This window comes from Palaemon carinicauda, chromosome 5 (genome assembly GCF_036898095.1).
Source record: "Palaemon carinicauda isolate YSFRI2023 chromosome 5, ASM3689809v2, whole genome shotgun sequence".
Lineage (NCBI taxonomy): Eukaryota > Metazoa > Arthropoda > Malacostraca > Decapoda > Palaemonidae > Palaemon > Palaemon carinicauda.
Window position 1 is genome coordinate 133,927,075 of NC_090729.1, and position 22,688 is coordinate 133,949,762.

General features: G+C 46.6%; 1 protein-coding gene across 4 annotated transcripts in view; it reads left to right on the top strand.

The window, feature by feature from the left end:
* Positions 1-1,389: 1,389 nt before the first annotated feature.
* Positions 1,390-22,688, top strand: part of woc (without children) — a 119,023-nt gene continuing 97,724 nt past the window's right edge. Inside the window, exon 1 of one of the 4 annotated variants that reach the window (XM_068374096.1) lies at positions 1,390-1,493. Coding sequence is in view for 1 of the 4 variants with exons in the window: in XM_068374095.1 (XP_068230196.1) it covers positions 9,175-9,757 (583 nt within the window). In the remaining 3 variants the exon portion in view is untranslated. The other 3 variants (XM_068374098.1, XM_068374097.1, XM_068374095.1) reach the window with 3 other exon arrangements.

The following is a 22,688-nucleotide window of genomic DNA, read 5'->3' on the forward strand; positions in this document are numbered from 1 at the left end:
CATGAAAAACATCACTGTTTATTATCATTGTAATGCTTCTGTTACTCATATCAATAACATTATATTATGTAGTGTGTGTTGTATAAATTAATTATATCATCATATATATAAGTGCATTTTGTGGTTTTTGCTATTCAATGATAACCAGTATATCTTAATCAATTATTTTTTTTATTTAAAAAAAATAAAAGAATATGAATATAGCCTTCATATTTGAGTGGGGTGCGAAAATTATGGTGAAGCTAAAATGGGTTCGCCGCTGGAAGAAGGTTGGGGACCACTGGGCTAAACATTTTGAAAAATTTTTGGGCTGAAAACGATTTTTGAAAGTTTGTAAGAGATGATGGAGTGAAAATATAATGCATTCATTTCAGACTGACATTTAAATTTTCTTGACTGTTTTAACTTCTAATGTTTAATTTCGTATCATATTCACAGTGGTGTACATTGGCTCCAAAGATTGGGCCAGATATCCTACTAAAACCAGAAGAAAATTCATACTCGAAAGAGGAAACGCAAAAACTTCTATATAGTTGGGGAAAATAGTTCGCATTTATTCTGAAAATGACACGGCAGACCTAATGATAAAAACTGTCAAGTAAACCTAGTGATGCACAAAACGCTAGCAAGTTCAATCTTAATATCATGGACAACTTGTCCTGTTGTGCACATATTTTCCTTTACCATGTAGGGAGACTGTTTTTTTTTTCTATATTTAACCGCTGTAAAGGATTAATGTCTTCAAATCCTTAAAATGATGCCTATGAAAAAATAGTAAATGGAATTCAATATATCATTGCAAATTTAACAAGTATCAAAACACAATTTCTTCTTCACCAAAGGGGTTAACTACTGCACTGTAATTGTTCAATGGCTACTTTCCTCTTGGTAAGGGTAGAAGAGACTCTTTAGCTATGGTAAGCAGCTCTTCTAGGAGAAGTTCACTCCAAAATCAAATCATTGTTCTCTAGTCTTGGGTAGTGCCATAGCCTCTGTACCATGGTCTTCCACTGTCTGGGGTTAGAGTTCTCTTGCTTGAGGGGTACACTCATGCACACTATTCTATCTTAATTGTCTTCCTCTTGTTTTGTTAAAGTTTTTAAAGTTTATATAGGAGATATATATTTTAATATCAATCTTAAAATATATATTTTTTCCTTGTTTCCTTTCCTCACTGGGCTATTTTCCCTGTTGGAACCCCTGGGCTTATAGCATTCTGCTTTTTCAAGTAGGGTTGTAGCTTGGCAATTAATAATAATAATAATAATAATAATAATAATAATAATAATAATAATAATAATAATAATAATAATAATGTCGCTCCATAATGCACCCAATAGACCCAGACGATGTTTATATATGGCGGCTAATGACGTCACTACCATTGACCAATCGGAGCTTGGAAATCATCTTGTGTATTGAAGGCTTGTGTTATGGCCGCCAAAAAGTGTTCTTACTAAAAGTGACTCCTCTGGATGTGTTGTAATTTCTAGGTTAGTTTGACATCGTTGATATGGTTAAGCAAAGGCCAGTGATTTGGCCGAAATAACGATAATGTCTGTGTTCCTCGTATTTGAGCGGCGAAGATCGAAACTGTTGTTGTCGAGTGGCGTGTCTCGGTGTTTTGCAGGCGCACTCCTGCTGTTGTGGTCGCCGCGTCCTTCGTCAGGAGTCCCTCTGCAGGGCCTCCGGTTGTTGAAAGCTTGATAGGGGTTGTGAATACGCCCTGACAACGGGCGATTGCCAGAAATAACCCAAATCCGTGTAGGGAAGGCGTGTTATCACGACTCTGGTTCATAAAGGTGTTTTATCCTTGGCAAGCTTATCCCTGGGCGATTGTTTAGTCAGCGTGTCAGCGCCTCTGTCTGTCCTTCGGTCGGACCATCGAGATGTGTTTCATTGTATTTTATAAATTTATTGCAAGTTGCTACAGCTAAGAAAGTCTGTTACCTTGTTCAGTCTCATGACTTCGAACCACTGCTGGGATTAGCGAAGCCTACCATTGGCAGTCGCAACCGTATCCAATAGGCTATCTCTGTTTTACTATCTTAGGCCTAAAGACAGTTCCAAATAAATACAGTTGATATAATTTTCATGATGAAATCAATTTTATCTTGTAGCTTTTGCCTAAATAGGGGAATCGTCTTGCAGTAAATTACTTGACCTTCATGTTTGCATGTGTAGGTGATGTGGGATATGTAAATTGGATAAGCTTACCCAATAGATAATACAATTATCTTAATTTACTAAAATCTGTGTTGTTTCCAATCCAGTGTGGGAATACCTACATACCTAAAGTATGACACGTTATGCTGAACAGAATTTGAGTTGAATAGTTAAGAAATTTCAGAGCTTTTGTATATCAGATGCCAGCTCCTCCAGCGAGCATAACATAGGCACACTTACTAACCTAAACTCCCCCTCCCTACCCTAACCTACAAGCCATGTCCTTACCTACTTATCTAACACGGGGGCCTGACGTCCCCGTGTGACCCCCCCCCTTACACTGCCATATTCTTAGTCAGCCGTCATCATACATACAGGTGCCCGTTATCATACAAACGCCCTGACATTCCATTATTGAAAATGGAGTAATGTTTCAATTATATACCTATGCAAGGCTTGCCAGGGTGGAGGAGAATACTGTAATGTGTGTTAAAAGCTAAACAAGTTAGAGTAGTCTCAAATGATAATATGAAGTTGTGGAATGCCTTATTTTACCCAGCTTTTCTTCCGTCTTGCTGCCAAACCTCCTTAACTCTCCTTTGTGTAACTGCAGGGTTGCTGAATCGTCTCACAGGGCCCAGCTCCAGGTTATATGGCACAAACTTCATATATCCAATCTAATCCCAAATGCTTTTCATTTCTAGCCAAGTGATTTTGAATAAAATGTCAATCGCGAATTTATAAGATGTGCTATCGCCTTGTAAATGCCAGTTACATGCTTAATAGTGATAATGCTCTGGGTTATTTTTTTAACAGACTGAAGAGTTGGAAGACCCAGGCCTACATGGCTGAGGACTATGAAACATGGAGGAGGAGATGAGAAGTATTGAATTAAAATCTGAAGATAGAGATGGCTGGCAAAATCTGTCCAAGGCCCTTTGCTTCAATAGGCATAGGAGGAGATGATGATGATGTCTAGATATTTCTTCCTGTGGCCTCGGGGGCATAAAAACAATTAGAATAGTGCTAACGTTATCCCTGCGTGTCGTAAGAGGCGACTAAAAGGGACGGGACGAGGGGCTTGGGAACCCACTCCTGTATATAATCCTGCGCGACGTCAACAAAGAGATGGAGCTGGGGGGAGAGTGACTGCTCCCCGCACTCTAGTTTTGGGGTGTTTGAATGTGCGTGGATGTAGTACGATAGAGAGTAAAAGATTTGAGATTGGAAGTATGTTTAGGAATAGAAGGATGGATGTATTGGCCTTGTGTGAGACAAAGATGAAAGGAAAGGATGAAGTGATGTTTTGTGAAATGTCTGGTAGAGTGTCTGGGATGGAATGGGGAAGAGAGATAGAGGGTGTGGCTTTATTGCTGAGTGAATGGATGACAGGTAAAGTAGTGGAATGGAAGGCGATATCATCTAGGTTAATGTGGGTAAGGGTTAGGTTGGGTAGGGAATGTTGGGCGTTTGTCAGTGCGTATGGGCCAGGTAGTGAGAAAAATGAAGAAGAGCGGAATGAGTTCTGGAATGAATTAAATAGGTGTGTAGAAGGACTGGGTAGAAGGAATTATGTAGTTGTCATGGGTGACTTAAATGCTAGAGTGGGCGCTGGAGAGGTAGAAGGTGTCATTGGAAAGTATGGCTTACCAGGTGAAAATGAGAGTGGTGAGAGACTGGTAAGATATGTTGAACAAGAGATAGTAATAAGTGCTAGCTTTTTCAAAAAGAAAGATAAAAACAAGTATACATGGGTAAGAGTGACAAATGGAAGAGCAGTAGAAAGGGCATTAATTGATTATGTGTTGATAACTAAAAGAGTAGATTGAAGGACGTGCACGTGTTTAGGGGTATGGCTAACGGTATGTCTGATCATTTTTTGGTGGAAGGAAAATTAGTTGTAGCCAAAGAGTGGGGGAATAGAGTAGGTGGATGTAAAAGGGAGCTAGTGAGGGTTGAAGAGCTAATGAAACCGGGGGTAAAAAGTAAATATCAGGAAAGGTTGAAAATGGCATATGACGAAGTGAAAGTAAGAGAAACTGGTAATTTAGAGGAGTGGAAGTTAGTAAAAGAAAATTTTGTTGGGATTGCAAGTGATGTGTGTGGCAAGAAGGTTGTTGGAGGCAGCATGAGGAAGGGCAGTGAATGGTGGAATGAAGGAGTGAAGGTAAAAGTGGAAGAGAAAAAGAGGGCTTTTGAAGAATGGCTGCAGAGTAATAGTATAGAGAAGTATGAAAAATAGAGAGAAAAAGGTGGAAGTAAAGCGCAAGGTACGTGAGGCAAAGAGTGCAGCTGACCTGAGGTGGGGTCAGGGATTGGGTCAGTCATATGAAGAGAATAAGAAGAAGTTTTGGAAAGAAGTGAAGAGAGTAAGGAAGGCTGGCTCAAGAATTGAAGAGACAGTGAAAGATGGAAATGGAAGGTTGTTAAAAGGAGAGGAGGCAAGGAAAAGGTGGGCGGAATATTTTGAAAGTTTACGGAATGTAGAGGATAATAGGGAGGCAGATATAATTGCTGTTGCAGGTGTTGAGGTGCCGGTGATGAGAGAGAGATAACAATAGAGGAAGTGAGGAGAGCACTAAATGAAACGAGAGTAGGAAAAGCATCTGGTATGGATGGTGTGAGAGCTGAGATGTTGAAGGAGGGGGGTGTGACTGTACTTGAATGGTTGGTGAGATTGTTTAATATGTGTTTTGTGTTGTCAATGGTACCATTAGATTGGGTTTGTGCATGTATTGTACCACTATATAAGGGTAAGGGAGATGTGCATGAGAGTTGTAATTCAAGAGGTATTAGTTTGATGAGTGTGGTTGGAAAAGTGTATGGTAGAGTAATGATTAATAGGATTAAGGATAAAACAGAGAATGCAATCTTAGAAGTACAGGGTGGTTTTATTAGAGGTAGGGGTTGTATGAATCAGATTTTTACAGTTAGGCAGATATGCGAGAAATATTTAGCAAAAGGTAAGGAGGTGTATGTTGCGTTTGTGGATCTTGAGAAAGCGTATGATAGAGTTGATAGGGAAGCAATGTGGAATGTGATGAGGTTATATGGAGCTGGTGGAAGGTTGTTGCAAGCAGTGAAAAGTTTCTACAAAGGTAATAAAGCATTTGTTAGAATAGGAAATGAAGTGAGTGATTGGTTTCCGGTGAGAGTGGGGCTGAGACAGGGATGTGTGATGTCGCCGTGGTTGTTTAACTTGTATGTTGATGGATTGGTGAGAGAGGTGAATGCTCGAGTGCTTGGACGAGGATTAAAACTGGTAGACGAGAATGAACATGAATGGAAGATAAATCAGTTGTTGTTTGCGGATGATACTGTACTGGTTGCAGACACAGAAGAGAAGCTTTACCGACTAGTGACAGAATTTGGAAGGGTGTGTGAGAGAAGGAAGTTGAGAGTTAATGTGGGTAAGAGTAAGGTTATGAGATGTATGGGAAGGGAAGGTGGTGGAAGGTTGAATTGAGAGTTATTTAAGGAGGTGGATCAGTTTAAGTACTTAGGGTCTGTTGTTGCAGCAAATGGTGGAGTGGAAGCAGATGTACGTCAGAGAGTGAATGAAGGTTGCGAAGTGTTGGGGGCAGTTAAGGGAGTAGTAAAGAATAGAGGGTTAGGCATAAATGTAAAGACAGTTCAATATGAGAAAGTGATTGTACCAACTGTGATGTATGGATCGGAGTTGTAGGGAATGAAAGTGATGGAGAGACAGAAATTGAATTTGTTTGAGATGAAGTGTCTAAGGAGTAGGGCTGGTGTATCTCGAGTAGATAGGGTTAGGAACGAAGTGGTGAAGGTGAGAACGGGTGTAAGAAATGAGTTAGCAGCTAGAGTGGATATGAGTGTGTTGAGGTGGTTTGGCCATGTTGAGAAAATGGAAAATGGCTGTCTGCTAAAGAAGGTGATGAATGCAAGAGTTAATGGGAGAAGTACAAGAGGAAGGCCAAGGTTTGGGTGGATGGATGGAGTGAAGAAAGCTCTGGGTGATAGGATAGATGTGAGAGAGGCAAGAGAGCGTGCTAGAAATAGGAATGAATGGCGAGCAATTGTGACGCAGTTCCGGTAGGCCCTGCTGCTTCCTCCGGTGCCTTAGATGACCGCGGAGGTAGCAGCAGTAGGGGATTCAGCATTATGAAGCTTCATCTATGGTGGATAACGGGGGAGGGTGGGCTGTGACGCCCTAGCAGTACCAACTGAACTCGGTTGAGTCCCTTGTCATGCTGGGAGGAATGTAGAGAGTAGAGGTCACCTTTTTGTTTTGTTTCTTTTGTTGATGTCGGCTAACCCCCAAAATTGGGGGAAGTGCCTTGGTATATGTATGTATGTATGTATAATTATGCGAGAGAGAAAGAGATTATTGGTTAGGAAAGCCTTTGCTTTAGAACCCTCTATACTTATATACCAAGGCACTTCCCCCAATTTTGGGGGTTAGCCGACATCAAACAAATGAAAAAAATAGGGGACCTTTCTTCTCCATGCTCCTCCCAGTGTGACAAGGGACTCAACCGAGTTTGGCTGGTACGGCTAGGGTGCCACAGCCTACCTTCCGTTGTTATCCACGACAGGTGACGCTTCATAACGCTGAATCCCCTACTGCTGCTACCTCCGCCTTTAGTCCAAGGCGATTGGAGAAAGTAGCAGGGCCTACAGGAACTGCGTCACAATCGCATGCCATTCATTCCTATTTCTAGCACGCTCTCATGCCTCTCTCACATCTATTCTCCTCTCACCCAGAGCTTTCTACACTCCATCCATCCACCCAAACCTTGGCCTTCCTCTTGTACTTCTCCCATCAACTCTTGCATTCATCATCATCTTTAGCAGACAGCCATTTTCCATTTTCTCAACATGGCCAAACCACCTCAACACATTTATATCCACTCTAGCGGCTAAATCATTTCATACACCCGTTCTCACCCTCACTACTTCGTTCTTAACCCTATCTACTCGAGATACACCAGCCATACTCCTCAGACACTTCATCTCTAACACATTCAATTTCTGTCTCTCCGTCACTTTCATTCCCCACAACTCCAATCCATACATCACAGTTGGTACAATCACTTTCTCATATTGAACTGTCTTTACATTCATGCCTAACCCTCTATTCTTTACCACTCCTTTTACTGCCCCAACACTGCATCCTTCTTTCACTCTCGGACGTACATCTGCTTCCACTCCACACCATTTGCTGCAACAACAGACCCCAAGTACTTAAATTGATCCACCTCCTCAAGTAACTCTCCATTCATCATGATATTCAACCTCGCACCACCCCTTCTCGTACATCTCCTAACCTCACTCTTACCCACATTAACTCTCAACTTCCTTTTCTCACAAACCCTTACAGAATCTGTCACTAATCGGCCAAGTTTCTCTTCTGAGTCTACAACCAGTACAGTATCATCCGCAAATAACAACTGATTTACCTCCCATTCATGATCATTCTTGTCTATCAGTTTCAATCCTCATCCAAGCAGTCGAGCATTCACCTCTCACTACTTTAGAACCATAAGTATCTTTTTACTTGAGAGGATTTTTCCTGATTCAACCACTACTGGAAAAGGCCCGTTGCATTGCAGAACACAAGAAAGTCTTTTGTTACATATTTAAGTATTTTTTAAGTATTCAGAGTCATAAAGCATGATACAGTACCCTGTTTGTATTCATTGTCAAATCCCCTTATCATAAATATTGTCTTTGAAGCCTTTACATTATCAGTTCTTCTGATGTAAAGTGGGAACATGTTATATAGTATACGACTGAGCATTGTACATTACAGTATACTGTATTGTATGTACAATAGTGTAGGTCTACTTATATTTAAGGTTTTTCTATCTTTAGATGTTTGGTGTAAGTTATTAATTGTTAAAAGAATAAGAAATTTTTGGTGTAAGTATTTAGAATTGAAATAGATGGACAATAAAGCAATACCAAATTAGACAAAGTCTCAAAAATCATTACATCTCAAATGCCTAGAGGGAAAGTGTGTTATTGCGATGCTGTGTCATAAAGGTGTTTATACTTGGAAGCTTATCTTGGCTGATTATTAAGTTAGCGTGTTAGATGCTTTGTGTACATCTGGTGGTGTTGTAGTGCAATTGATGAAGTTATTACAACTTGCTGCAGTTCAAAGATTCTTTTACTTCGTTCAGCCATATAACTTGGCTCTATTGTCGGGTTAAGCATAGCCTACTGTAGACAGTTTCTACCGTTTCTAATAGGCTACCCCAGTTTACTAACCTAACGGTGGTCGCAGATAAATACACACTTTGCCATTAAAATTTTTATGACAATTTATTTTTCTTGATTTGTAGATTTTACCTGAAAAAAGAATTGTCTACAAGCACATTAGTACTTGACCTTTATGATTGCATTTGTATACAAATTGTCCTCAAAACAGTTCAAGCATTATTGTCTTTGGCCATGTATTCCCAGGTCATTCCCATGTATCGAGCCTGTTAGTGGTTGTGTTAGTGCATATCTTTTGTTATACAGTACTTTCTATGAGTTTGAAGACCAACAATAATAATTTCTGGTTTATTTTTTTTCAACCCAGGATGTAATGAACACTATATTGTATTCAGTTCTATCTTAATTACATGATGACTGCCCTATGTGATGGATGTAACTACCCCTCATGGCAGGCTTGCGAACACTTCTGGCATAATAATGAGGCTGCTATTGAAATCTTGAAGAAACATGGGGTAATTCCAACTAAAGTTTACTGCCCTTATTGTGGAAAGCCATGTATGTATAGGTCACAAGTTAAGCAGTGGACCTGCGGTCGTTCATTCAAGATTCCTAAGAAAAGAGACCGCCGCATGTGTGGCTTTTCCGTCACCGCCTTCAAAGGAACATTTATGGACTCTGTCCATATCGAACCTTGGTGGGCCATCATTTTAATTCAGATCTTTTTGAAGAGGTTGCCCGCATGAGGAAGTGTCCCTAGTAGCCTTGGGCTGACCCCTGAAACATCTCAAAAGTGGAGGCTTAAATGTTTTTTTGGTAATGAAATACTTTTTCCACAATCAGCCAGTTGTTAGTGGTCCAGGCATTATTGTAGAGATAAAGAAAAAGAAGTTCAAGAGGTATGCATATAGTAAAGAACTTGAACATTCTGTGATATGGGTATTTGGTGGTATTGAGCGAAATTCTAAAAAATTCGTTTTAGTATTATTGATAAACAAAGAGCAGGATGCTTCAACTCTTTTGCCAATTATTCAAAAACATGTTAAGGCAGGAAGTGAAATCCACAGTGGCAAGTTGTCAATTTGTGAAAATTTGTCAGACATTGGTTACACTCGCAGAACTGTAAACCGCAAAGTAAATGTGCTGTGTGACAAAGGTGCTCATATCAGTAATATTAAAAGACTGTTCAGAGATGTCCAGAGATTTGTTCCTCATCATTTTATGAATAAAAAATACTTTGTTCATCATTTTGCACGCAGTGTCTTCATTCATCACCACAAGCCTGAGCAGCTTCTACATAATTTTTTGCTAAATGTTGCTATCCTATATCCACATGTCAGCTTTCGTAAGACAGAGGAGGATGCTCTGGTTAGCCCTCATGCTTCAGTTACTGAAGCTTATGGTAAGGCTTTAGTGATGAGAGGGACACAGGGCCGTGCCTCCAGGTTGTCCAGTCTTGGTTGTTAATTGTTTGGTTAATTTTTTTGGTTATTTATGCTCCTCAAGGGGCAGTCTTTTTGAAGACACTCTAGTTAAAAGTGACTCAAGGTTGTATAGTCATGAAAATGCAAATTATAGTACTGTACTTTGAAAAATCCTGGATTTCTTTTTATGTGTATATAAACCTTTTGTCCTCAACATAGGGAATCTGTCTTCCCTGTAAGCAGAGCAAGAACAGCCGGTGAATTTGTTAATGAGGTAGTGAGCACAGGCAAGAAGTCCCGTTCCGCCACTTGTCAGAAGCATGTCAGTTTTGTTTTCGGCTGCAACGAGTAGGGACGTACTGTTGCACCCTTACCAAGCTTTTTCATCTTTCGTTTACAGTCTTTAGATCCACACCCTCTTTGTGCTTCGTAAGAGGCACGATTGTTTACAGTCATCCTTGTGTGCCGAGTGAAGGTCATGGCCTCCTGCGCAGTGGCAGGCTTACAGTTGGTTGTGTAAACCACCGATAACTAGTTTGATCTAAGGAAGGCTTGAGGGAGATAGTAGCTAAGGCTACCTTGGGCCCCCCCCCCCACCCTGGTGTTCCCAGCACCATTGTTGCCATTGGTGATATCCCCAGTGCAATAGTCTCCTGTGGTGATGCCAGTTTCACTGACTCCAATGATGTCCCTAGTTGTGCCCATGCAAAGCCCCCCCCCCAAAATTATAAAGGTTTGTCCTGTGATACCAGAAAAGGTCCAGCAAGTTGGATACGAAAGTGCGTGTTTCCCCCTTTCATCACCCTTGACCTGGTCACTCCTGTATTAGCTACTTAGACCTTTGTACCTGGATATCAGGGGCCCATAGCCCATGCTCCCTCTATTCCTGTGCACACACCTGTGTTTGTGTCACAAGCCCCTGTGAGTGCACCTACCTCCTTTCCCATGACATTGTTTCCCAGTGTTGGGGTTCCTGTTGGAGCAACCCGTGTGGTATTGCCCCTCTGGGGAGGGTCGTTGGTTGCTCAAACCTCAACTCCTTGGCTTGCAGAGCCTGAAGTGAGTGTTGGAAAGAGGAAGAAATGTGCATGTTTTTCTTCCTCTTCCTTGTTGTCCAATTTAATTTTTGACTCTGGTTCTGATGTTTCTTTTAAGAAGAGTAAGAGCTCGTAGAAGTTCAGGAAAGCCAGTCGTAGTTAGGTAAAGAAAGGGCTTGTTACCACACCACCTCAAGCTAGTTTGGGAGTGAATAGCACATGAATGCCCCCCCTCCCCCTAGGACTAGTGCTCGTGGCCTGGGCTGTGAATCCGTGTCACGACCTATGTAACTCAGGCTTCTCCAGTTACCCTTGTAGTCAGGCAGGACAGTTGTTCCTCCGTTGATGGAGGGCTTCAATGCCCTTCTTCACCCTTCTTAGGCTACCTGGACGGTGGACTCCTACTATTCCCTTAAATCTTGATACTTCAGTAGAGAGAGTTTAGAGAATGGCACCACTCTTGGCTGTTGTTACTCACTTGTGTAATGAAAGACCTTAGGATTAAGGGCTGAGGTACGAGATAAGAGTCGGGGCCCTTCCTCTGCCGCACACTGGAGAAAGACGAGTCCTGCTTTCATCTTTGCCATGATCAGTTCCTGGTATTGTTGACCTTCCCAGGATTTCTTCAGCTCCTGATTACATTGCTGATTTTATACTTGGGGCAGAACAATTATGTTGTTGTAGGGGATTCACTGCAGCAATCTTAAGCACCTTCAACCTAGCGGGTTATGAGGGTACTGGAGATTCGTCTGTATCTAAAACACCAGACCTTGGACCACTGCTGACAGAGTCAAAGAATCCCAAGTTGGTATTCTCAAAAGGGGGAGAGCGTAGTCTTGGCTTCAACTGGGAATCTGATTGGCACTTTGATGCCCCTCTATGGTCGAGGCCATCCCTAGAGCTTGATTGGTCAGGTCTGACTAATTTGGCCATGGATCAAGTTAACAATTAGATCTGTGGATTTGTGAACTCTCCTGTTTTCAGTCAGTAAAAACAAATCTTGCTCCCTTGACTCTCGAGACGGATAAGATTATTTGCACCAGAGCTTGCTGTGTCTTCCCCCTTTCATGTTGACCCGTCAATGTGCGCACTGCCTTGTAGAGATTCAGTGTTAAAGATATGTCCTTTACCTCCTCAGAGTTGGTGGCCATATAATCATCTGCTATGGCCTCCTTCCAAACTGTCTGGTGGCTTGACCAGTGGTTAGGTGTCTCTTGAAAAGTAAAAGGGTCTCATGGTGTCTGGTGGAACAGCAGTGAACTTCCTGTAATACCAGGCAGCAAAGCAGTGGACCAATTGGGTTTTGAAGAGGAGTGATGCTTTTGGTCTCCAAATTCTCAAAACAAGTTGGCTCAGAGGTAGCTTTGATGCTAAGGAACTCATTGGTGTGGGCTGTTACATCTCTGCTACTGAGGAGTAGGGATACTTAGGTCTCCAAATTCTCAAAGAAAGTTGGCTCAGAGGTAGCTCTGATGCTGAGGAACGCATTGGTGTGGGCTGCTACATTTCTGCTACTGAGGAGTCGTGTGGAGAAGTGGAGGACTGCACGGGAATTCCTGATCCAGCATGAAGATAGCTGCATGAGTTTAGCCATGCCTGCTCAATTAGGTACAAGTCCGAAACCCTGATCAGGACCACCCGCAACTTCTTCCAGAAAGCAACCTGGTTATGCACAGTTCTTTTGAGCCACGCAATGTGGTCCTTATAGGAAGGGGAATGGCAGGAAGAAGTGAAGACGAAGGAAATGCAGATGTTGGTATTCCCCCTTTCCTGCTACTGGGAGTAGGGTATACTTGTCATTCCATTGGGCAACTTGGCAGATGTGTGGCTGAACCATGGGTAGGGAGTATCCAATGGGCTGGTTACTTAATACCCTTTCAGGACCATCAGCCACCCTATTTTACTTTACAATTGAGTTATCTGACCCTCCAACATCACTGAAAGGCCAGGTCTTTCAGACAGAGGTAATGTAGAAGGGATGGTGGAGAACATGATCAAAGTTGTTGGAGAAGTGAGTCTCTATGCTTCTACAATAGAATCTTCCTGGTGGAGAAATTAACTGAGTGCTGGAGGCTGGTGATTGACCTCTCGCCACTGGACAAGTTTGTTTTAAATGAATTTCAGGAGGTAAACATTATGTTCTAAGCTGAGTTTGATCAGACATCATGAGTCCAGTGACCCTGAAGGACGCATGTTTTCAAGTATCCATGCGTCATACCTTTAGAAAGTACATCCACTTCTTCTCCTACAGTAAACTTTACTAGTTCAAGACTTTGCTGCTCCTCAGGTGTTCACCTTGGTAGCAGCTTGGGCCCAGGTGCAAGAGATACGTTTGATGATGCATCTCAACAATTGACTGATCCTGGCCTCCTCAATGAGGCAGTTACTATAGAGTGAAGATTGGTTTCTCGCAGTTTGGCATACTCTGGGGATTGTGATAAAGGGGAGACTCGAATGTCATGCAAGTAGAGGTTTGGGTACTTGGACATGCTGATAGATATGGCAGCAGCGAGAGTTTTTCCAACAGACGAATGTATCAGCAAGCTCTAGGAGGATGTAGTTCTGTTTCTTTTCTAGTCGGAAATCCGAGGTCGCGCGGGCAGTATGTTCTTGATCACCTATCCTCGCTGGGAACTCATTACTTGGATGTCTTCACCAGAGATCTCTTCATTGGTGTTTGGTGCTCAACCACCAGCGATCTCCCTTTCCATCCTGTCCATAGGGCCAGGAGATAGGATGATCTTACCTGCTGGCTGAAGGGGGAAACCCTCATCGAGAGGGAGACCCTGCACATCTAGAAATGCAACTTCTTAGATGCATTGAAGGGGTGTGGGGCACATACTTGAACGACCAGGTTGTTTTGGGCACATACTTGAACGACCTGGTCGTCTCAGGAATGGTTAGATAAAGAGCATGTGCACATCAATGTCTTTGAAATGCATGCAACCTTTTTTGCAAAACAAGCATTCCAAGTATGTTGAGGGGGCACTCTGTATTGTTGATGTGCTACAGCGTCGTCATAGTGGCTTATGGCAACAAGCAAGGGGATCCGGTCTCGCACTCTTACTGGAAGCTGACAAAGCAAATGCACATCTGGGCAGTATTAGATGCAATAGAATTGTCAGTCTGGTACATTCTTGGCAAGAGGAATGTATTAACAGACACAATCCGCTTCTAGGGGGCAGGTTTTAGGGTCTTAGTGGCTTTACATCCCTGCGTAGCAGAAACACTTCTTGGCCTGTGGGCCGTGTTCGAAGATGCCTTCAAACACACTCGGGATTACCCGGATGCTTACACCAGGACTCAGGATAATCCTGGTAGCTTAAATGGCCACATGCTGTGTGATATGATCTGGTAGCACTACTCATCGAGGTCCTTAGAGAACTCAAATTGTCCTCATTCCTCTGTCAGGTGCATCTTTAACATTACCACCATTCCGTGAAGTCGGTGGAACTTCATTCATGGTTGGATGCTATTCAGCATCTCCTCTGAGCAAAAGACTTTTTGCAAGGCACTGCACAAATGTATGAATACTTATGACAGTCCTTTGCACCTGTTTGTCCAGGAAAGTTGGCCATCTTCTGTGATTAGTGTCATAGAAGGGATAATATCAGAGGATCTCTAGTGCAGATCATGAATTTCCTTATCGGCCTTTGTCGGGAGAAGCGCCTTTCAGTTCTGGCTGTCAAAGGCTACTGTTCAGCCTTGAGCACGGTCTTTCGACTGAAGGATAGACCTCTCCTCCTTGTGGGAGTTGTTTAAGCTCATGAGGAGGTTGGAGCAGTCTTACATACCCTAGGGTGGTTAGGTCCCTGTGAGTGGGACATGTCTCCTGTTCTCAAGCCTCTTACTGGTACCTTCAGTCTCTTACTTAGTCACCCACACTGCGTGGTGGAAGGAGGCCTCCTTCAGTTTTGTGCCAGACTTTGTGGCCAATACCCAGAACCTGTCAGTGCACGAACCCAATTTTGAGACCTTTTCCATCCAGCTCTACATGAAGCGTAGGATGGTGGTCGAGAGAGAAACTGCTTTTGTCTCCATTCTGCTATGCTACTTGAAGAGAACCGGACAGACGTGTGGGGGGTGTGCTAGTGGGGCGGGAGTGTGTGCTGTAGATGAGGTTCTGGTGCCCGCAGGACCCCTCTCAAATGAAGACCCGGTGTGCGGGAAGTCAGGGACGGCTCCTTCCCCTCCATCGTGGTAGTGTCTTACAGGTTCAGCGGTGCCCGGGGGCGTTATGGGCAAGGAGAGGCAGCCCACAGGATCTTCAGACCCCGACTCCATTGTAGGGATGGCACCGAGGACGTCCTTCAGATCACCCATGCGTCAGGAGGAAGAATTCTCTGGCTGGTTCGCTTCTCGGCAGGCTCTACGCACGCCCCCGGTGCCCTCATCTACGCTCCCGTCGCCCTTCAGGCAGCCCGTCACGACGGTTCCACATCTACAAAACCCTTCATTATTGACAGGAGATTCATCCTGATCCTCTTCCTCTTCTCCCTCCCTGAGAGACGAGAAGGAAGCGGAAGAGGTCTAAAAGGAGGAAGTCCAGCTCTTTCGTAGGCCCTTCCAGGAGGAAAGCAAAGCTCTCGAGGAAGGAGAGCAAGGAGAGGAAGCGGGGTAAAGGGGCTTTCCCCCCTAGTGGGTCGAATAGGGCTCTTACCACTCCAGTGCCGGCCCCGGTGGCCGCTGGAGCTGCCCCCGCGCCCTTGCCCAGTGTCTCTTAGGCTCCGTCCGCTTGTCGGATGCAGCCGTTGGCACGCATAAACGTTACCTTGCCGTTGCCCGGCAAGTCACCGGCTCCATCCGTCCAGCGGAGGCAGCCTCTGGCTCGACCCGGCAACATGGCATCCATACCCGGTACCACGGCAGCTCCATTCAGGCTTCGTGGTTAACCGCAGGTATACCAGGGTACTCGCACCCCATGGATTTCCCCGGGAGGGGGTAGACCCACGACGGCTACGTCCGGTGGCTCCATCCGTGATTGAGCCAGCCGCTCCATCGTCCCGGCCAGCTCCATCTAAGCATCGGAGGCGGCTGCTGATAGACCCATGACGGCTACCTCCGTCCCGGCAGCTCCAACCGTGATGGAGCCAGCCGCCCCATCGTCCCGGCCAGCCCCATCCAAGCATTGGAGGCGTCCGCTGACATATCAGGGTACTTACACCCCACGAATTTCCCCGGGAGGGGGTAGACCCATGACGGCTCCATCCGTGACGGAGGCAAAGTGGCTTTCCCCCCTAGCGGGTTGAACAGGGCTCTTGCTGCTCCAGTGCCTGCCTCAGTGGCCGCTGGAGAGGCCCCCGCATCTTTGCCCAGTGTCTCTTTGGCTCCGTCCGCCCGTCGGATGCAGATGTTGGCACACGTAATCTTTACCTTGCCTTTGCCCGGCAAGTCACCGGCTCCATCCGTCCAGCGGAGGCAGCCGCTGGCTCAACCCGGCAGCATGGCCTCCATACCCGTTGCCACGCCAGCCTCAGCCAAGCATCGGAGGCAGCCGCTGGCATATCAGGCTACTTACACCCCACGGTTTTCCCCGGGGGGGGGGGGGGGGTAGACCCGTGACGGCTACCTCCGTCCGGCTCCACCCATGATGGAGGAAGCCTCTTCATCGGACCAGCCAGAAGTGAGGGATACAGCCTTCCCCATGGATCCATCCGGCTCGAGGATGCAGCCGACACGGAGGATCAAGTGGTAGAGGGGTTGTTAGACACGGCCGAGGGTTCCCTCGGCGGTGTATCCTCCTATAGACAAGTCCGGGCTCTGATCCGTCATCACCACAGATTAGATGAGCCTGAACCGTCATCGGAGCAGGATTGGCTTTCAGGTTTGGGGAGGATGGTGGATAACCCTGGCTAGCGGAAACCATCCTTGGCCCTAGCGCTGGACGTGGCATTAGTCATGAAGCTCGTCGATAAATATGTTGAGGGGACATTAGAACTCCCGAAGGGTCCAAGGGTCCTTCAAGATCCTGCCGGGACTGAGGACCCAGAAGATATTCTATGTTCCAGCATGGGCGTCATGCAGGTCCCCGCTCGTAGGAGGAAGCCTTTGCAACGTTAAACCAGGGCAGTCCAGATGACAGATCCCTCACTGCACCAGGGGTTTTCTCTCAAGCAGTGGCCTCCATGATGGAGGACACCTCGCGAGACATAGTCAATGTGACCTCCTGGCTGGACTAGTGGGCATGCACCCTGGCAGGGTTCTAGTTATCTCTCAACCTGTCAGTACCAGGGAATCAGGCCCTTCTACAAGAACTCATTCGCTCGGGAGGGAAGGCGATGAAGTCCCTGACCCAGTCGACAAACTGGGTGTTAAGGAGGAGGGACAAGGTCCTTTCAGGATCTCCCGTAGACTTCCCGAACGGGAAACAAAGTTTCGGAGGAATGCGCCGGTGTGGGGTGAGACCGTGTTCCCCCTACAGGCGGTAGCGGAAACTATGGAGAGAGTGGGCAAAATTAAGGATTCGGGAGCCCAGGCTGTCAGTGGCAAGCCGTCCTCTCCATAGGAAACCATCAGCGGACGTGGCCATCCCACCTACGGCACCACTTCCTGGCAGCATCCCCACGGTCCTCCCGCAGGAGTAGTGTCCCAGCCCAGTCCTCCTTTAGGCAAAATACGTTGGCTCAAGGAGAATTTCATGATGTCCCTGGATCATCAAGGACGACCTTTTCAGATCCCCGTGCATCCCTCCAGCAGGAAGTTCCTCAGAGTGAAGTGGGGATTCCAGTCTCTGCAGTTCAGGACTCGCTGCTTCGGACTGTCAACGGCTCCTCAGGTGTTCACGAGGGTGGTCACCGTAGTATCAGCCTGGGCCCACAAGCAGAGCATCAGGCTGATCCAGTATCTAGACGACTGGTTGCTGCTTTCAGGCTCAGAGACAGTTTTAAAGGAGCAAGGAGCGAAGCTATTGGAGTTCTGCAAGGTACTAGGAATCACCATCAACTTGGGAAAGTCCCAATTAGACCCCACAACCAGGATAACGTACCTAGGGATCATCCTGGACTCCCAATTAGGAGGGCATTCCCCTCTCAAGAGAGGCTGAGCAACCTGGATCAAGTTATTCGACCATTCCTAACAGGTGAGCTGATGAGAGCCAAGGACTGGCAGAGGCTCGTGGGAGAAGTTGGTTCCTCCGGGGAGGCTCAAGCTGAGACCAGTCTATTGGAAACTGAAGGACCTTTGGTCACTGGGACCCCCTCCTCAAGGACTAGTCAAGATGTCTCCGGACTCCAGGAACATGTTCCTCTGGTGATCCGACAGGGCGGACAGCCTTGAGGGGCTACCATTCGCGACCGTTCCTCCAGAGGTGTTTCTCTTCACAGACGTATCAAAGGAGGGGTGGGTAGCCCATCTGCTCGGGGAAACAGCAGAGAGGAAGTGGTCCCCGGAGGAGAAGACCCTTCACATAAACATGTTCGAGCTACTAGCAGGCCAAAAGGCCCTCGCAAGGTTCTCCCATCGTCTCCGGGGAAACACGGTAGAACTCAGATGCGACAACCAGGGCTGGGGTGTCGGAGTCGGAGTCGAGGGCAACTTATGGACTAGAGGAGTCGAAGTCGGTAAAATTCCACCGACTGCGACTCCTCAAAAAGGAAATTTTTGCGCTGGGGAAATATTCTCTTTTGGTATCCTAAGTCACTTTTTTCAAAGTCGCTCAATAAACATTTCATATTACCCTCCGTTTTCTTTAACACCCTCTCGAATAAAGGCAGTCACTGGGAAATATATAGCTCCTGCCATCTCTCATCCATAAGCCAAACCAAAACAATAGTATTATACATGCGATCAGCTGTTCTCTCCACACACGAGTATCTGGACATTAAAGTTTATTTCATGATTAACTCTTCATTTAATCACCATTAGCCATTTAAAAGGTAGGAGTTGTTACTGATTCATAGTTTTATGCAGCCCGTATATGAATAATCTTAGAATTAAGTCATTATTTATATGTAATCATCTCAAAATGACGGGTGTTTTGATTACAGTTTCGTGTAACCTTGGAAAAGCTAAATCCAAGAAATTACGTGAAATGTTTCCAATAAAACAATTACTTACTAGGCTAGTAGGCTAGTAATGATGAAATGCTATTTTGACTAATAGGCAACATAAAGTAAGAAAATTATATAAAAATATTTAATTATTCTAATTTTTTTTTTTAAATTGGAGTCTGAGTCGGTTCTAAAAAATTATAGGAGTCGGAGTCGGATGAGTCCCGACTCCCCAGCCCTGGCGACAACGCCACTGTGATGGCATACATAAAGAAGCAAGGAGGATTGAGGTCAAGGGGATTGTGCAACCTTACGTCTCAAATACGGGAATGGGCCGAAAAGGAACACATCAGCCTCACAGTCAGGTTCATTCCGGGAAAGGAACGTTCTAGCCGACGGCCTCGGCAAGACAGGGCAAGTAGTGGGGTCGGAGTGGTCCCTACACCCACAGGTAGCCCAGGTCATCCAACCTTACGTCTCAAATACGGGAATGGGCCGAAAAGGAACACATCAGCCTCACAGCCAGGTTCATTCCGGGAAAGGAACGTTCTAGCCGACGGCCTCGGCAAGACAGGGCAAGTAGTGGGGTCGGAGTGGTCCCTACACCCACAGGTAGCCCAGGTCCTCCAACCTTACGTCTCAAATACGGGAATGGGCCGAAAAGGAACACATCAGCCTCACAGCCAGGTTCATTCCGGGAAAGGAACGTTCTAGCCGACGGCCTCGGCAAGACAGGGCAAGTAGTGGGGTCGGAGTGGTCCCTACACCCACAGGTAGCCCAGGTCCTCCAACCTTACGTCTCAAATACGGGAATGGGCCGAAAAGGAACACATCAGCCTCACAGCCAGGTTCATTCCGGGAAAGGAACGTTCTAGCCGACGGCCTCGGCAAGACAGGGCAATTAGTGGGGTCGGAGTGGTCCCTACACCCACAGGTAGCCCAGGTCCTCCAACCTTACGTCTCAAATACGGGAATGGGCCGAAAAGGAACACATCAGCCTCACAGCCAGGTTCATTCCGGGAAAGGAACGTTCTAGCCGACGGCCTCGGCAAGACAGGGCAAGTAGTGGGGTCGGAGTGGTCCCTACACCCACAGGTAGCCCAGGTCATCCAACCTTACGTCTCAAATACGGGAATGGGCCGAAAAGGAACACATCAGCCTCACAGCCAGGTTCATTCCGGGAAAGGAACGTTCTAGCCGACGGCCTCGGCAAGACAGGGCAAGTAGTGGGGTCGGAGTGGTCCCTACACCCACAGGTAGCCCAGGTCCTCCAACCTTACGTCTCAAATACGGGAATGGGCCGAAAAGGAACACATCAGCCTCACAGCCAGGTTCATTCCGGGAAAGGAACGTTCTAGCCGACGGCCTCGGCAAGACAGGGCAAGTAGTGGGGTCGGAGTGGTCCCTACACCCACAGGTAGCCCAGGTCCTCCAACCTTACGTCTCAAATACGGGAATGGGCCGAAAAGGAACACATCAGCCTCACAGCCAGGTTCATTCCGGGAAAGGAACGTTCTAGCCGACGGCCTCGGCAAGACAGGGCAATTAGTGGGGTCGGAGTGGTCCCTACACCCACAGGTAGCCCAGGTCCTCCAACCTTACGTCTCAAATACGGGAATGGGCCGAAAAGGAACACATCAGCCTCACAGCCAGGTTCATTCCGGGAAAGGAACGTTCTAGCCGACGGCCTCGGCAAGACAGGGCAAGTAGTGGGGTCGGAGTGGTCCCTACACCCACAGGTAGCCCAGGTCCTCCAACCTTACGTCTCAAATACGGGAATGGGCCGAAAAGGAACACATCAGCCTCACAGCCAGGTTCATTCCGGGAAAGGAACGTTCTAGCTGACGGCCTCGGCAAGACAGGGCAAGTAGTGGGGTCGGAGTGGTCCTTACACCCACAGGTAGCCCAGAAGGTCCTCCAGAGGTTGAGCTCACCGGTGATGGACCTTTTTGCCACGGGGCTCAATGCACAGTTCCCCGTGTTCTGTTCCCCGGTGCCAGACCCAGCAGCAGAGTTCGAAGACGACTCCCAACGCTCATGGGACGGATTCGACGTATATGCCTTTCCTCCCTTCGGGATTCTCAGGCAGGTTCTCAACAGGATCAGGCAGCCAAGAGATACAAGGTTGATTTTGGTAGCACCCTGGTGGCCAGAGAATGAGTGGTTTGCGGACCTACAAGACCTGGCTATCCTTCCTCCGTGGCCTCTGCTGGTAAGAGAAGATCGGCTACACCAGCCCCACTTCCAAAGGTTTCACGAAAACCCCCAGTGCCTTCAGCTACACGCGTGGTTATCGGGTGTCTACTAAGGAAGGAGGGACACTCGAAGAGGACAGCCTTGAGGATGTCCGGTTATCTTAGGAAATCCTCGGTCAGGGTTTACCAGGCCAAGTGGGCCACATTCTTGAAGTGGTATGCGGTTCAGAACCTGAGGCCCCTGGATGCATCGGTCCACAGGATTGCAAGCTTCCTGGTCTACCTAAGGGACTACCTAGGGGTTTTCCATTTCAGCCATCAAAGGGGCCGAGCAGCACTGGGACAAGTATTTTCACTCAGAGGCATTGACCAGGTGGGCCTCTCAGTTTTCCATGCTCATCAGGAGTGTCGAGCAATCTTGCCCCCTCCCCCCCCCCCCCCCCCACCTCCCGGGTCCTGCAGTGGGATGTGGCTAAGGTTCTCAAAGTTTGGTCTAGGCCACCCTTCGAACCTCTCAAAGTTATCCTGGATAAAGACCTCACCCTCAAGGTAGTGTTCTTGCTAGCTCTGGCCTCGGACAAGATGGTGAATGAGCTCCATGACTTGTCATTTGAGGTCTCACACTCGAGAGGGTGGAAGGACCTGGCCCTTTAGTTTCTGCCTGTATTGGTGGCCAAAACACAGAACCCAGCCATCGTAGACTCAAGGTTTGAAGGATTCTCGATCCCGGCATTCCCTCACTCAGACAAACCAGAAGACTTGTTCCTGTGCCCAGTGAGAACTATCAGGAAGTACCTTAACAGGACAGCCAGACTTCGGCCAGGCATCAAAAGTCTGTTTGTTTCCTCAGGCCCAGTGTAGAAATCAGTGTCTAAGTACACGGTCTCCTTTTGGCTTCGGCAAATCATAAAAGGGCTTATGACAGTGAGGGGTCGGCAGTCCCTGGCAAGACACGACCCCATGACATTAGGGGGCTTAGCACCTCCTTGGAATTCGACAAGAACATGACAGTAGGTCAAATCATGAGGGCGGGCACATGGTCCAGGCAGTCCACCTTTACGGCCCACTACCTGAAAGACTCTACGAGGAAGTCCCTAGACTCCTTCCCCATCGGATCAGTCATTTCCGCCCTTCAAAAGTTTAAGGCTAAAGCCCCGGGGGTAAACCGAGGGGAGTAATTGCAAGCGACACAAGTTTCCACCTTACTCTCCCCATTTTTCCTTACTACCCTTGTGGCCCCTTTTCCTTTCCCTTCTCCCATGTGAGAGATGGATGTTGTAGAAGACCATGTCTGGATTATGCATAAAGGTGACTTCAATCAAGTAGGCTTTTGCATGCTTCCCCCGACTCTCCTACCCTGGACCTAGCCTCCTATCTAGGTCCCGTATCACGTACCAGTATGGCGGGTCGTCCGGCCTCTTAAGTCCACCCCCGCTTCCTAAAGTGTAAGTCTCTTAGGAAAATAGTTCAAGGTAAGTACTCCGTGTTGGAACAAATCACAAATTTTAAGTAATTTGTATTTTTCCTAACAATACTTACCTCGAACTACTTTCGGTTTATTGCCCGCCCATCCTGCCCCGGGTGCCTTACAAGAGTTCGAATGGTATTTTCACATATGCTTACTGACGAGTCTGACGTAGCAGCACACTCGTGATTTGACCCAGGGTTGCCTCAGGACGAGTATCCATC